This window comes from Glycine soja, chromosome 20 (genome assembly GCF_004193775.1).
Source record: "Glycine soja cultivar W05 chromosome 20, ASM419377v2, whole genome shotgun sequence".
Lineage (NCBI taxonomy): Eukaryota > Viridiplantae > Streptophyta > Magnoliopsida > Fabales > Fabaceae > Glycine > Glycine soja.
Window position 1 is genome coordinate 38478281 of NC_041021.1, and position 15696 is coordinate 38493976.

The 15696-nt window shown below is 33.0% G+C and overlaps 2 protein-coding genes across 2 annotated transcripts; both read right to left on the reverse strand.

The window, feature by feature from the left end:
- Positions 1–3240: 3240 nt before the first annotated feature.
- LOC114403302 (protein NUCLEAR FUSION DEFECTIVE 4-like) lies at positions 3241–5385 on the reverse strand. The gene has a single exon (XM_028366170.1). It carries the CDS (start codon positions 5293–5295, stop codon positions 3520–3522), a length of 1776 nt encoding a protein of 591 aa, XP_028221971.1. The 5' UTR covers positions 5296–5385; the 3' UTR covers positions 3241–3519.
- A 4219-nt stretch (positions 5386–9604) lies between these two features.
- On the reverse strand, positions 9605–15332 carry LOC114401178. Its single transcript, XM_028363622.1, has 2 exons — positions 15195–15332; positions 9605–11580 (listed from the first exon to the last, which is right to left on the reverse strand). Exons 1-2 carry the CDS (start codon positions 15280–15282, stop codon positions 9833–9835), a joined length of 1836 nt encoding a protein of 611 aa, XP_028219423.1. The 5' UTR covers positions 15283–15332; the 3' UTR covers positions 9605–9832.
- Positions 15333–15696: the final 364 nt, after the last annotated feature.

The following is a 15696-nucleotide window of genomic DNA, read 5'->3' on the forward strand; positions in this document are numbered from 1 at the left end:
TTTGACCTATGTTTCCAGGTAGATAAAGATACAAAAAAACAAAAGTAGAGTAAACCAAAATTAGGATATTTTGACAATAAGGGTGCATCCATATATGGCTCAACCAACCCAGTTCAACAACGTCCAAGTTTCTGGCCACAAATGTAGTATCTTGGATATTTTGGTGGTCCCCCCTATTATGGAGTGTATCCCATGTACACTCAACATCCTCAAACGTTTGGTTACTGTTCCGCCAGTCTTCACTACTGAGAAATCTATCAGCAAGTGTACTGAGTCACAAGTAATATAAAAGGGTAAGAACCGAGTATCGATCACAAGGAGTTTGTTTCATTCAAAAAAATGTTCATTCAATAGGTAGACATTTGTATAAAACCAGGAAATAGAAATAAGCAAAGATATTTTCTATAATCCTGAAGTTAACTACAAAATTAACTACCTAAATGTGAGAAATAAACAGATGATTAAAACGTTGGGTTCTTCTACTGAGTAACTTGATGTAATTAAATGTGTTTCTTTATCTAAGGTTGTTTCTGTGTTCTATGCTAAGGACAATTATCCCAAATCTCAATTCCTTGCATGAATGGGCTAATTCTATTTAAACTCATTTCTCGGATCCAAATAGGTCTCGTTTGTCACTTTGATGTGTAGATTGTAGCATGTTGGAAGCATAGATCGTGCAATTTGATGTATGGAGCCTTGTCTATGGCTTGGCGCAAATAGGTCTCGTTTGTCACTTTCTTTGGATACATATCTCTCACCATGGGAAATTACAAACCTACCCTCACAACCAGAAATTACACTCGTTTTTTATGTGGACAATGACCACATGTGGCTGCTTCTCGTTGGACATACCAAGAGAGGGCATTACACCCCCCTAACACAAGGTTGCGCCAAATAACTTGCCCTTTTTTTAATTTACAAACAAACTTGCTCAGATACATGCAAGTGCAAGACCTACCCTCCTCTTGCACTGTAGAATCTGTCTATATAGGTTTGCATTCATATGATCAACAAGTTAGCTTGTAAACCACTACTTGTGTTTGCAAGCAACCATTATCCACTAAAATTACTTCAGTGCAAAAGGATGACATCATTTTCTTGTCAATTTGTGTATAACTGTTATCGAACATATACCAACAATACATTATTTTAAACATATTCCCTATCATTGGTTGAAGTTTTAAAAGGCAAGAGGTTTTTCTAAGTGAATGGTGATTTCCACGATTTCGTTATATGATGGGGGTTATCTTCAATTATGATAGCTTTTATTGATGGTAGTTAAGTATGTATTACGATGAAGGCTTTTGACATGGATTTTTAGGTGCTTGTATGAGCAATATGACGATGGTCGTTAGGGTGGCTTAATGTTATTTCCTATAGTGGATGACATTAATTCATGTTGATGGGTTATAAGCTTATGATTGGGGATGTCAACACAGGTTAAACTAGATAAGTAAAACATTAAGTCATTAAATGGGTTGGATTGGATTAGATTACATGACCCACCTTCAACAAATAGTTGTGTTGGGTTTATCCATTAGGTTGAAGTTTATTTTACTTTTTAATTTTTATAATTTTAAAATTGAAACATTTTGTTGGTTTAATATACCACTAACATAATTTTTTCATATTTGCTTTGTGGTTGACATATATAATGATGATTTATTTTGCTTTTTGGTTGAGTTTTTTTAACATGTTTGTTATTATTTTTAATTAGTTTATAATTTTTACGGACCAATCAAACCCATCTGACAACCCACCACGATTTGGAGTTTGGACTTGGTTGAGATTTTCAATCCAATGAAAAAATGGATTAGATTAGGTTGGATTGACCCATTTGATATTGTTGTTTAGCTTACATGATGAGTTTAGATTTTGGGTTGACTTATGAGATTTTCTTTTTGCACCGATCATTTTTCTTCTATATCCAGTAGTGAGAGAAAAATTCCAAAAATATCCTTCCGTAAGGCTCATATAGATTGTGAATCCATAATAACTTTATGGATTGACAATCCATATATGGATTGCAAATCCAGAATGGCCTTACGAATTTACAATCGTTTTAACCAATTGAGCTAATAGGCCAATTATGTTATAAAATAATTAATGTTATTATATATAACGCTAAAATTTCTAATGTATATTCAACGCATTTACAAGTTTATATAATAAATTCTGTAACAATTAATTTTGATTTAATATTTAATTTTTTTTACATATATAAATTTTTATAAACCTATGATTTTTATTTAAAATTTATATATGTAAAAAAATATATTATTAGATCAAAATTAATTGTAACAAGACCAAAAACAAAAATCTATTTAATGTAATAATTATAAAAAACTATAATTAAATTTATTATATATATATATATATATATATATATATATATATATAAAAGAAATTTAGGTGATATGGATTTGCAATCCGTATATTTATTAGCATGATAATTTTGAAAAATTCAAAAAAATATTAGATGTAGAAGAAATTTAGACGATGCAAGAAGAAATTAAAGACCTTGACTTATTTGGTGTGGTTACTTGTTAAAACGGTGGAAAGAAAAAAAAAGATAAAAGGTTTGAAATGATTGAATGAAAATTTTTACTTTTTTTTCTTATTTTAATTTCATGTATGTTTAGATAATATTAATCTCATGTTAATTAATTACAACATTACATGGAAAATATATGTTTATTTAGACAACAAAATTGACATGATACGATGACCACTATATATGTTTGCGACCTTTTTTCTTTTAACAAAACTTCTCCAACGGCAAGAAATAAGAAATCGCAAATTAATAAATATTTCAAAAACTAAAAGCAGCAATATATTTTTTTTTGTAAGAAAAAAAACCTAAATTACATGGATAAAATAAATATTTTATCTAAAATCAAAGAATACCCAAATCAACAATCACTTTGTTAGCTTTATACTTGTAAACATTTCTCAATTGGTTTCATCTTTCACGTGAGTGAATAGTGCATTACCTCATGAAATGGATATCCTATAGTTGCATGCATGTGGATAATATATACTATTATAATAATAAAAATAGTATAACATCTTATTTTACTCTCTAAAAGGCAAATTCTTTATCAATTTATTGTGTAACACATGATATCTCATTTTTTTAATCGACAATCCATTTGAATGTGTCACTCTTTGCCATGCAGATCTAAATGCCAAAACTAAGCGTATAACCAACCAGTCAGCGGGGCATGGAAATATTACACATTGAAGAAAGTGCTAGCTGTACGTATTTATTCATACACATCCAACATTGTTTACTAGTATCTATTATTAATTTCAATTCCCCGAAGTTATAGTAAAAGATGTGAAGGGAAAATAAAACAGTGGTCCCAACTACATATATTTTCTATTTTGTTTTTGCATATACATCATCATCAACCACAAAAAATAAAATTGACTAACTTTTATTTGGTTTCCAGCAATCGATGTCGTAGTGGCTGGGGAAATTGATCACTATCTAATTCGAGCCTTACCCTACACCAATTACGTGCCAATAACTTTGTTAGCTTCTTGTTCTAATTTCTGGCCGCGGTTTTGGACCACCGCCATCTCAGTGGCAGCAGTGGTGGCTTCCTCGGCTTGCTCCCGGTACCTCTTGTATATATCCCCTTTGTAAAACTTAATTGTCCTAGCCACCAAAATCAGTGAAATTAAGGCCCCAAAAAAGGTTGCTGCAGTGATAATAATGAAGGACAACTTAAAACAACTGGACCCAATACAAGTCAATTCTTTGGCATCATTTCTTGGTATCCCCGCCACTGCCAATTGCTTCAGAGCTTCTTTGTCATACAAGTGCCCAGTTACCCTCACGTTAAGCACATAAAGCCCAATCGGGCTCGCTGCACCTCCAAAGTTGTACAACGTTGAATAGTACTTGAGCCCGAACAGCTCCGAGATTATGGCGAACACCAAGGGCCATTGCGCGCCGAAGCAGAACCCTATGATCACCGATGCCACGTAGAGTCCGTTGGGCACATCGAAGGCTATCAGAAGGTGACCGGCACAGGATAAGAGGAGGGTTAGCGTGAGCATCAGTGGTCGAGGGAACTTGTACTTTTGTAGAAAGTGTTCAGAAACAAACCCAGAAAAAACCCGTCCCAGATAATTCCAAATGCTCACTAACGACACAAACGTGCTTATGCTAGCCTTGGGGTACCCTAGCGATGTACCAATCTGACCAAGGTTATCAATTGCGGTTAAAGTTCCCCCAACACCACATGTGCCAGCGAAGAATAGCAGTATCATATCTAAGCTGAATAGGGCTTGAAGTATAGTATAGTCCTCACCTCGAGGCGGTGGACTTAACACTTTTTGCCACCATCTAGTTTCTTCAATCTCTGTTGAAATTGGCGTGTTAGAGGTATTACCATTTGCAGACTCTCCTTCAGCTACTATCTTGACCGGGGAGGGGTCAATGAATGCTAGCTTTTGACTCTCTCTGATCTTATATTGTTCAACAAACACAACAGCAAGAGGAAGAAATAGTAAGAAGAGCACAACCCCAGCACTGACACCATACTCACTTTGTGAGAAATGCACTTGCTTCTGAACTATGATCATGACCAAAAGAAACCCAGCAAGGCCAAGTGAGATATACAAAAACTTGTAGAAAACACTTAGCTCATTGGGCTGTCGAACGGGTTTCATGTAGCGAATGGTTCGAAGGAAAAGGAAGGAAATAGCAGCTGGGAGCCACCCTATGAGCAAAATCAAGGACCTTGAATCGTCGTAGTAAAAAGCAAAGTAGAGTTGTGTAATGATGGCTCCACTGAGACCAACGTAGCCTTTGAGGATGCCCAGCACAACCCCACGGCTTTCTGGGAAGTTCTTCACGCAAGTCACAAGGGAACCGGTGTTGGCGAAGGACTGAGAATTCGAGCCTATGCAGATGTAGAGGCACATGTGCCACACGTGCGGCTTGGGTATTTTTTTTGTCACCGCCAGCCATATCATGAAGTAGCCAAAGAAGTTGAGGACGGAACCCATGGCGAGGACCACCCACGGGGGAGTGATCTCGTTGATGAGGCCCGAGAGGACGCCGACATTGCCACCCAAGTCTTTGAAGAAACTAAGGAGGTTTAAGGTGGTTTGGTCGTAGGCCAGGGCGGATTTGATGTCTCCGGAGTAGAGGCTGAACATGTAGGTGGCGCCGGCGGCGGCCATGATTAGAAAGGAGGCGAACACCACGAACCACCTTCCGGTGATGACTTGGACCATGAGCCCATTCGTGTCCACCATGCTTCCGATGGCAGCGGCCATGCTAATTTGTCAGCAACGGAGTTATTGTTGCAGGTTTTGAAGATGTGAGAGCAAATCCTCGTCAATATATAGATGCCATTCAGAGTAAAGAGAGAAGAAAGAGAGGGATAGGTTGGATTCATTTTTCTTGAATAAAAATTAGCAATAATAAAAAATAATATTTTTTAATAATTATATATATAAGTAATAATAATAAATTAATTACTCATAATTTTATATATTTTAATATTTCTTTTTTTTTTATATTATAAGTCTCATTATATTTTTTGTATTTTCTCTTTTTTACCCTTTCTTTTGAAGTGTTAAATAAATGTATATATAGATGGCCTTATGGGGATATATTCGGGTATCGAGAAGAGAGAGAGAGGATAAACGACAAGACGTATCACGGAGACCTAAGAGTAGCACATGTTAAATTGTTATTGGAAGTGCCGGCAAAGGTTGCATTTGCTTAGGTAATGGTTCATTAAAAAGGAAATAAAAAAATTTACTTCTCGTCATGTCCAAAATATCTTTAGTCGTAAAAAGCAAAACATGGATAATTCATGGACACATGCTGCTAATATCAATGCATATAAATCATGTGAAATTTAATTAACTTAATTTATTAAAATAATAAAAATTGAAACAATTTTTTTTTATCGAAGTGTAATTAATGTTATTGATAAATTTTAGAAGTAAATTTTAATTATTATTTTAAGATTATATTTATAATAATTAATGTTATTGATAAATTTTTATTATTTATTATGTTAGTATTTATCTTTTATGCATAAATAAACCGGTCATGAGATGTATTCCACTTGACTACACGTCAGTCAACGCAACGGGGGACCAACTAATTTCGGCTACCCTTTTAAGTTTTGCAGTGTATCCACAAGTGTATTGAGAATTTGGGATCCACACGGACACGGCTTATAAAAATCATCATAATTTAATTTTGAGAATATAAGTCAATCATAAACTCTGTGTGAAATTGATGATCGAGATGATGATTTAGCACACTGACGTGATTTAAGAAAATAAAAGTGTTCATTAGTTTAATTTGACTCAACTAACTCAGTTACCCAAGCTAAATCAATTAAGTTGATTCAATTTTTTTCTTTGATTAAATTTGACCCAAATCAAACTAATAATTTCGACTTCTATTGATTTAGGTATCAAATTTATGTTTGATAACTTGATGTTTAATATGACTGATAAACGTATGAATCATGCATGTTAAATTTAATATAATAATACAAATATTTAATTGATAAATTCAATAATTAAAAAAACTGTTAAAATATAATTTCATTAAATCTAACTCCTCGTATTATTATTCTTTGTTTGACACCTCGTATCATTTGACACTTCCACGTGATTCTAATTCACACACATATTCCCCGTGACCCTAATTGTTTTTCTGACAGTGTAGATGCACAATGGTTGAGTGTTATGTATGTCTAAGTTGCTTTTTTTTTTTTTAAAGAGCGAATTTGTATTAAAACATATTAAATTCGACCGGCTGCTTAAAAAAAAAAATAAAAATGTTTTTTACAGGTAAATAAAGATGTTAACAAGCAATAATTTTTCATAATAATACAGTATGTTCATTGCTTCAAAAAATAAAAATACAGTATGTTCATGAACTCTTGAACGAGTGAGTAATTGCTTTGTAAGAGACAAATATTTATTTTATATAATTAAACTTTATAATAAATAAATATTTTAAATTAATAATTATATTATAAATAAATATTTTAATATACAATTGCGTTTTGAATTTATAATAAATAATTTAAATTTTGTTAAAAGATAATTTTTAATTTTTGATAATTTCTTTGAAAAATAAAATTTAATTAACTTTAAAAATAGGGATAAAAAATAGTTTATTAAAAGTGATAAACGGTTATAAAGATCAAATATATAATTAAAGATAAAAGAATGATAATTTTAATTGCATGATATATAAAAAATTGACTGATTGGACTGATAGTGTGTGAAATGTACATTCAACAAAGAGAAAAAAAAATATTAAGAATGATAATTTTAATTGCATGATATATAAACAAGAGAACGAAGAAAGTGAATTAGATATCACATATTTGAAGCGGAAAAGGAGAGTAAGGATGAGACTCAAAAAGCAAATATGGGTTATCACGAGAGAGTAAAAATGATCGAGAAAGAGAAGGAGAATGGGAGAGAATCACAGTAAAATTAGTTAAGAATCGGTCAAACATACTTAAAATTGGGTAGAAAACAATGAAAAAATATTCTATTTGACTTTTCTTATATTTTTTATTATTTCAAAATGAAAGATGAGGAAGATCAATATTCATCATGAAATTTGACACTTGAGAGTTGAAACATCTGAGTAAAGTGGTCCCAAAGTTAGAAAAGAAAAAAAATAAGTTGAAAACTTTGCATTTTTGAACTCAAGTCAAAAGTGAGTGAATCCGTCCCAACTTATTTTTAATCGAGCAGGCCGAAACGGGCCAACCAAACAATATGAGACTGACGGGCCCATTTACCATCCCAAAATATCGGTAAGAAATTTCATCCGATCACACAGATGAAGTAGGAATTAATTGATAATATATTTTATATTTAAATTAAACTAAATCATAAAATATTAGTTTATGTTAATTTGATGTTGTATTTAAATCAAATTAAACTATATTATATCTTTAATTTATATTTCATTTAAATAATTTATTTATCTAAAAATCAAACCTGTACCGCGACGAACACCCTTATTAATTAATATATGATATGATTGCTACGGAACCACCCCTTCTAGGATATTTTTTTTTGTCTGCTTAATTTGTCTTTTTTTTTAATCAAGTCCTGATCATCTGTTTCTGTCACCAACATGGCTTTGACAATTTGGCAGATATCCAAACATACAGATAATTTACAAAGATTTTTTTTTTTTGGTCGACACAATTGTGAAATGTTGACAACTTGTTATGTCACTTTTTTGTTTCTAAAGAGAAGTAATTATATCAATAAAAGAGAATAGTGTGAGAAATAATATGAAAAAGTAGCCTTAAACCATATAAAATATGTTTTTCATAAAGAGGAAAGTATATTTGCATTTTGCAATATTTTTAACATGTTTTTAGTTATTAGATTTTTTTATATTATAAAAAAGAATTTTATATGAACTTTATTGTTTCTAAATAGGGTCAGTATTGTCTAACAATAAAAATACTAAAAATAAAATATTAAAGAGAGTCAATGTTATTGAAAATATTAAAATTAAATGACTTAATTAAAGAAAGTTGTTATTGCTATTTTTATTTACTTTATTTTTTAAGAAAAAGAAAGTTGAGAATTCCTTGCTCAAAAATAATATATTCATTTGCATGTTTATCATAAAAAAATTCTCTGTATTTCACATATATATTTCAAAACTGGTGAATATATTTTTTAAACCTGAATCTTTTTCGTAAAATACATAAGTTGTATTTTCGTAAAATATTTTTCATTTTATTTTTTAATATTTGTTTGGAAAAAAAAAAGTATTATTAGTTCACAGTAGTGCAATGCTGTTACTGATAATTGAAATACTATTTTGACTCAAGAGTCAAGAGGTAGCCGTAGCCCATTATTAACAAACAATTTTTTTTTACTTTTTAATTACAAAATAGTCACCTTGTACAAATTGAAAATAAGATGTCTGTTTTGTAATTAAAAAATAAAAACAGAAAACAAAATTACAAGTAAACAGTCCCTTAAGTTTTACCTCAAAGAATTTGAAATTTATGGTATCAATTTAATCTATTTAGTTAATATACATTCTTTTATAAGACTTAACTAAATTAAAACAGAAAACAAAATTGTAAGTAAACGACCCTTTGTTTTAACTCTTTTAGAGTATATAAAATTAAAATATATCCATTTTTTTAATGATATCCAAATTCAATTTTATATATGTTTGTCCATCCCCATTACCTTCAGTAAAAAAAAAAAGTATAAGTTTTGTTCTAATTGTCTTTTTAAAATAAAATATACCAACTATTAAACAACACCCTCCTGTGCGTGTGGCCACAATATACATAGTTATCTTAAACACATCAACATTTCATATTAAGCTTAGACTAGACTTTCTAGCTAGCTGATCAAAGTCTTCGTCCATTTACAAATCTGAGATTCTATTTACAGACCCTATTCATGCATGATATAAATTAAGAAACATGTAGCAGCAGGCCAGCAGCCAGCCTTAAAGAAGACAAACACTTCTCGTGTTGTGAATTAGGCATTGCCCAACCACTTGCATGTGATAATTAAATTAATGAGCAATCTTGCATAAAACTACATCAACTATTGCAATAACACAGCAACCATGTTTCTATTATTTTATTTTACTCGTTCTAGAATAAACACGAAAAAAGGGGGACGTCGTTTTGTGTGACAAAGAAAATGAAAAGTATACATCACGGCAAAGAAAATGTAACAAAAACATAATGTTACACACTTACTATACATTGTTAATCAATTAATTTCTTGTTTGCACCTTGATCTTCAACAACATCATCCTTTGCCAATAGTCTTACTTCTGAGTTGGCATCACATGTTTGTCATCTTTCTCCACCCTCGCCATTTCAGCTTGGTCTGTTACCGTGGCTGCATCCCGGTATCTCTTGTATATGTCACCTTTGTAAAAGGTTCTTGTCCTAGCCACCAAGATGAGTGAAACAATGACACCAAAGAAAGTTGCAGCTGTGATAATAATAAAGGACAACTTGAAGCAATGGATCCCAATGCAATTCAATTCCTGACCTTCCTTTCTCTCAAGCCCCAATGCTGCAAGTTGCTTCTTGGCTTCTTTGTCATACAAATGCCCAGTCATCACCACATTAAGCACATATAGCCCTAGTGGACTTGCTGCACTTCCAAAGTTATACAAAGTTGCATAATATTTATGTCCAAAAAGCTCGGATATAATGGCAAAAAGTAAAGGCCACTGTGCGCCAAAACAAAACCCAATAATTACCGAAGCCGCATAAAGACCATTTGGCACGTCAAATGCTATCAGAAGGTGACCAACACATGACAAGAGCATGGTTAGTGTAAGCATGAGAGGACGAGGGAACTTGTACTTTTGTAGATAATGTTCAGAAACAAATCCAGCGAAAACCCTTCCCAGATAATTCCAAATGCTTACTAGGGACACGAAAGTGCTTATGCTTTTCTTTGGGTATCTAAGCGACTTTCCTATCTGACCCAGGTTATCTATTGCGGTCAACGTGCCCCCAATACCACAGATGCTACATATGAATAGTATCAACATGTCGAGGCTGAATAGCGCCTGAAGTATTGTATAGTCCTCACCTCTTTCTGGTGGACTAAACACATTTTCCCACCACTTGGAAGAAACTGAATTTTTGCAACCATTTGTTGCCTCAATCGGTTTCATGACCTTTTCACCCTCATCGGTTACTATTTTCACCGGGGTGGGGTCAACCAAAGCAAGCCTTTTACTCTGCCAGACCTTATATTCTTCTATAGAAACAACAGAAAGTGGGAGGAGGAGCAGAAAGAGCACAATAGCAGCGCTGACACCGAACTCACTCTGAGTGAAGTTGACCCTTTTCTGTATAGTGATCATGAACAAAAGAAACCCAGCAAGGCCAAGAGAGATATAGAGAAACCTGTAGAAAACATTGAGCTCATTATGCTGCCTAACGGGCTTCATGTAGCGAACGGTTCGTAGGGAAGCGAAGGAAATAGCAGCAGGGAGCCAAGCTATGAGCAAAATCAATGCCCTGGTGTCATCATAGTAAATAGCAGAGTAGAGTTGCGTGATGATTGCACCGCTAAGACCGAGGTAACCTTTGAGGATCCCTAACACAACCCCATTTCTTTCTGGGAAGTTCTTGATGCAAGTGACAAGGGAACCAGTGTTGGCAAAAGTCTGAGAGTTAGCGCCTATGCAGATGTAGAGACACATCTGCCACACTTTGGGTTTGGCTATTCTTTGGGTGACGGATAGCCATATCATGAAGTAGCCAAAGAAGTTAAGGACGGCACCAATGGCTAGGACCACCCAGGGTGGAGCCAGCTCGTTGATTAGGCCCGAGATGACCCCAACGTTGGTGCCCAAGTCCTTGAAGAAACTAAGGAGATTCAGAGTGGTTTGGTCGTAGCCAAGGGTGGTTTTGATATCGCTGGAATAGAGACCGAACATGTAGGTGGCTCCAGCGGCTGCCATGATTAGAAAGGAGGCAAAAACCACGAACCACCGCCCTGTGATGACTTGGACAGCCAGACTCTTCATGTCTCGCCATCCATCAACACCCCTGATTGCCATGTTTGTGGATATCAAGCAAGTTCTGCGGGTACAACAAAGGTGCATATGAGTGGAGATTAAATCGGGTATATATAGTGTGTGTCTGAGTATATCAAATTATTTTCTCAACATTTTTTAAGACAATTTCATGGTGGCCAACTAATTTTTGGTTCTTAAATGTTCTGGCTATTGCCCTTCCACGTTACTCTTGTATATAGCAAAATTTGAAATCATTACTAAATAGATCTTATACACAATGACATCAACTGTCAACTGCATATATATAAAAATATATTTTGTTTTATGAGGTGATGCCATTTGGCGGCCTCATATTTATTTTTTTTTCAAAAATATTAAATAATACTATTCAATTCAATTATTCATTCAATCAGTATTATTTTATTATATAAATAAATTATATTTTATTATTCATTCTATTAGAGCTATATTTAACTATTAGTCTATTCAATACAAACATTTATATTTTAAAAACTTTTAGTCTTAATTAATTATTTTATTCCTCTTTTAACATTTTTTAAAAAATGATTTAATTATTATTTAATAATATATTACGAAAAATGACCAATTAGTTTATTTTTTTTATTTTTAGTATTTTTTTAGTTAACAATATATCTTTTTTAGATAATATATATTAAGTAATATGAGTTTTACAAAGTAAGGATAAACTCATCTTTTAAATCACATAATTAAAAATTATGAAAATGAAATATAAAAAAAAATGTTAATCAGTTTTGCAATAAGGGTAAAATCATATTTTACATCATGTAATCAAAATGATAAGAATGAAATATAAAAAGAAAATATTAAATTCATGAACAAATGTTAAAACAACATTTAAAGTTTCAATAATAATATTCACCCATTTGCAATAAGTTTTTAGTTCAAATCAATTTTTTTCTCATTTATTCAATTAAACAATATTTATATTTTCAATTAACTTATCTGATTAATATTTAAATTTCTTCAATTAAAAATATATAGATTTATTAATATAAAATATAGAAAATATATTAAATATAAAATAAAATTCATAGAGATACATTTTTTTAGGAAGTGCGAAATTTTATAAAAACAATGACTTGATACATGTATATAAAAATACAGTATGCATGCATCATACAAAATTTTTGTGTAATTTTATAATATTTAATATTTTATTGTATATTAATATTGTTAATTATTGTGTGTATATATACTAATATATATTTTTATTAATATTTTTTATTAATTTAAATATAATAGATAAATACATTAAAATTTATAATACTGTCAGCGACAATCATGTTTCTTCTTATTTTATTTTACCTGTTATAGAATAAATGCGGAAAAAATTGCACGTTCCTTACTATAAATGTGATTTTTAGTAACATTTTTTTTTATCTAACACTTAATAAAAATGTCACAAAATTATAAATAAATATTATTAATATATTTTTACAACAAAATTATAAATAAATATTATTAATATATTTTTAACATTTATTAAACGTTGCATATAATTCATATTATTAAAACTTTTATGATATTTTTAAGCTTTAAAAACATAGACTATGTATAATATTTAATAAAATTAGACAAAAATATATTAGTAATATTTATTTATAATTTCATAATATTTTTTGAATGTGACAAAAACTTTTAACAATATTCTTATTAAGTGTGAGATAAAAAGATGTTAAAAGGGAGATATGTAATAATAGTCTTAGTTTGTGGGAAAGAAAATGAAAAGGTTACATCACGGCAAAGAAAATGTAGCAAACTATAATGTTGCATATTACATTGTCTAACATGTATGACCACATTATTAATTCATTAATTTCTTGTTTGAACATTGATCTAAACAACATTATCTTTTACCATTAGTCCTACTTCTGAGCTGGCACCACATGTTTGGAATCTTTCTCAGCCATTTCAGTTTCTGACTCCGTGGCTGCATTCCTGTATCTCTTGTATATGTCACTTTTGTAAAAGGTTCTTGTCCTAGCCACCAAGATGAGTGAAACAATGGCACCAAAGAAAGTTGCAGCTGTGATAATAATGAAAGATAACTTGAAGCAATGGACCCCAACACAATTCAATTCCTGTCCTTCAATTCTTTTAAGCCCCAATGCTGCAAGTTGCTTCTTGGCTTCTTTGTCATACAGATACCCAGTCATCTTCACATTAAGAACATATAGTCCTAGTGGACTAGCTGCGCTTCCAAAATTGTACAAAGTCGCATAATATTTAAGTCCAAAAAGCTCGGATATAATGGCAAAAAGTAAAGGCCACTGTGCGCCAAAACAAAACCCAATAATCACCGAAGCCACGTAAAGGCCATTCGGCACATCAAACGCAATCAGAAGGTGACCAACACATGACAAGAGCAGAGTCAAAGTAAGCATAAGAGGACGAGGGAACTTGTACTTTTGTAGAAAATATTCAGAAACAAACCCAGAGAAAACCCTTCCCAGATAATTCCAAATGCTTACTAGGGACACGAAAGTGCTTCTAGTTTTCTTGGGGTACCTAAGCGAGGTTCCTATCTGACCCAGATTATCTATTGCGGTCAACGTGCCTCCAACACCACATATGCAAGTCATGAAAAGTATTAACATGTCGACGCTGAATAGCGCCTGAAGTATTGTATAGTCCTCACCTCTTGCTGGTGGGCTAAAGACATTTTCCCACCACTTTGTGTCATCGGAAACTGAATTGTTACCATTGTTAGTAGGCTCATTCGGTTTCATGACCTGATCGGTTACTATTTTCACCGGGGAGGGGTCAACCAAAGCGAGCCTTTTACTCAGCCAGACCTTATATTCTTCTACAGAAACAATAGTAAGTGGGAGGAAGAGCAAGAAGAGCATAATAGCAGCGCTGACACCAAACTCACTCTGAGTGAAGTCGACTTTGTTCTGTACAATGATCATGACCATAAGAAAGCCAGCAAGGCCAAGCGAAACATAGAGAAAGTTGTAGAAAACCTTGAGCTCATTAGGCTTCCTAACAGGCTTCATGTAGCGAATGGTTCGAAGGAAAGCAAAGGAAATAGCTGCAGGGAGCCAACCAATGAGTAAAATCAAAGACCTTGTGTCGTCATAGTAAATAGCATGGTAGAGTTGCGTGATGATTGCACCGCTAAGACCCACGTAGCCTTTGAGGATGCCCAACACAGCGCCACGGCTTTCTGGAAAGTTCTTGACACACGTAACAAGGGAACCAGTGTTGGCGAAGGACTGAGAGTTAGCACCTATGCAGATGTAGAGACACATCTGCCACACTTTGGGTTTCGCTATTTTTTTAGTGACGGATAGCCATATCATGAAGTAGCCAAAGAAGTTGAGGATGGCACCAATAGCTAGAACAACCCAGGGTGGAGTTAGCTCATTGATTAGGCCTGAGAGGATGCCAACGTTGCTACCCAAGTCCTTGAAGAAACTGAGCAGGTTCAGAGTGGATTGGTCGTATCCGAGGGTGGTTTTGATGTCGCTGGAATAGAGACCGAACATGTAGGTGGCTCCGGCGGCTGCCATGATTAGAAAGGAGGCGAACACCACGAACCACCTCCCGGTGATGACGTTGACGGTCAGACTCTTCATGTCTCGCCATCCATCAACACCCCTGATTGCCATGTTTGTGGATATCAAGCAATTTCTGCTAGGTGCAGATGCGTGCAAATTGAAGTCAATGTACATGTGTCTGTGCATGAGGGTATATAATTAAATATATATAGAGATGTGCAGACAGTGAAACATTGCTTGTCTTTTCAACATTTTACTTGTTTCTACTGGTATTATTAAGAAAAATATTCTTTCCACGCTAATGAATAACATACGGATAAGGCAAAAGGAAAAAGGTTAATGGTAACTTTTCGTTCCAGTTAAAGCAATTAGCAATTAGCAATTAGCAATTAGCAATTAGTAACCTATTACTATAAATTACTATCATAACTGCACCATCACTATAAATTACTATAAATTAGTGACGAGGACTTCCTACATGAGTACAAAGTTTAATTAATCAAATATTAAAACAATAATATTAGAATAAATTTTGAATATTTGATTAGGCGTGTGGATAATGGTTGCAAAAAATTACTCTGACCATTTTGCTTTGGTAAA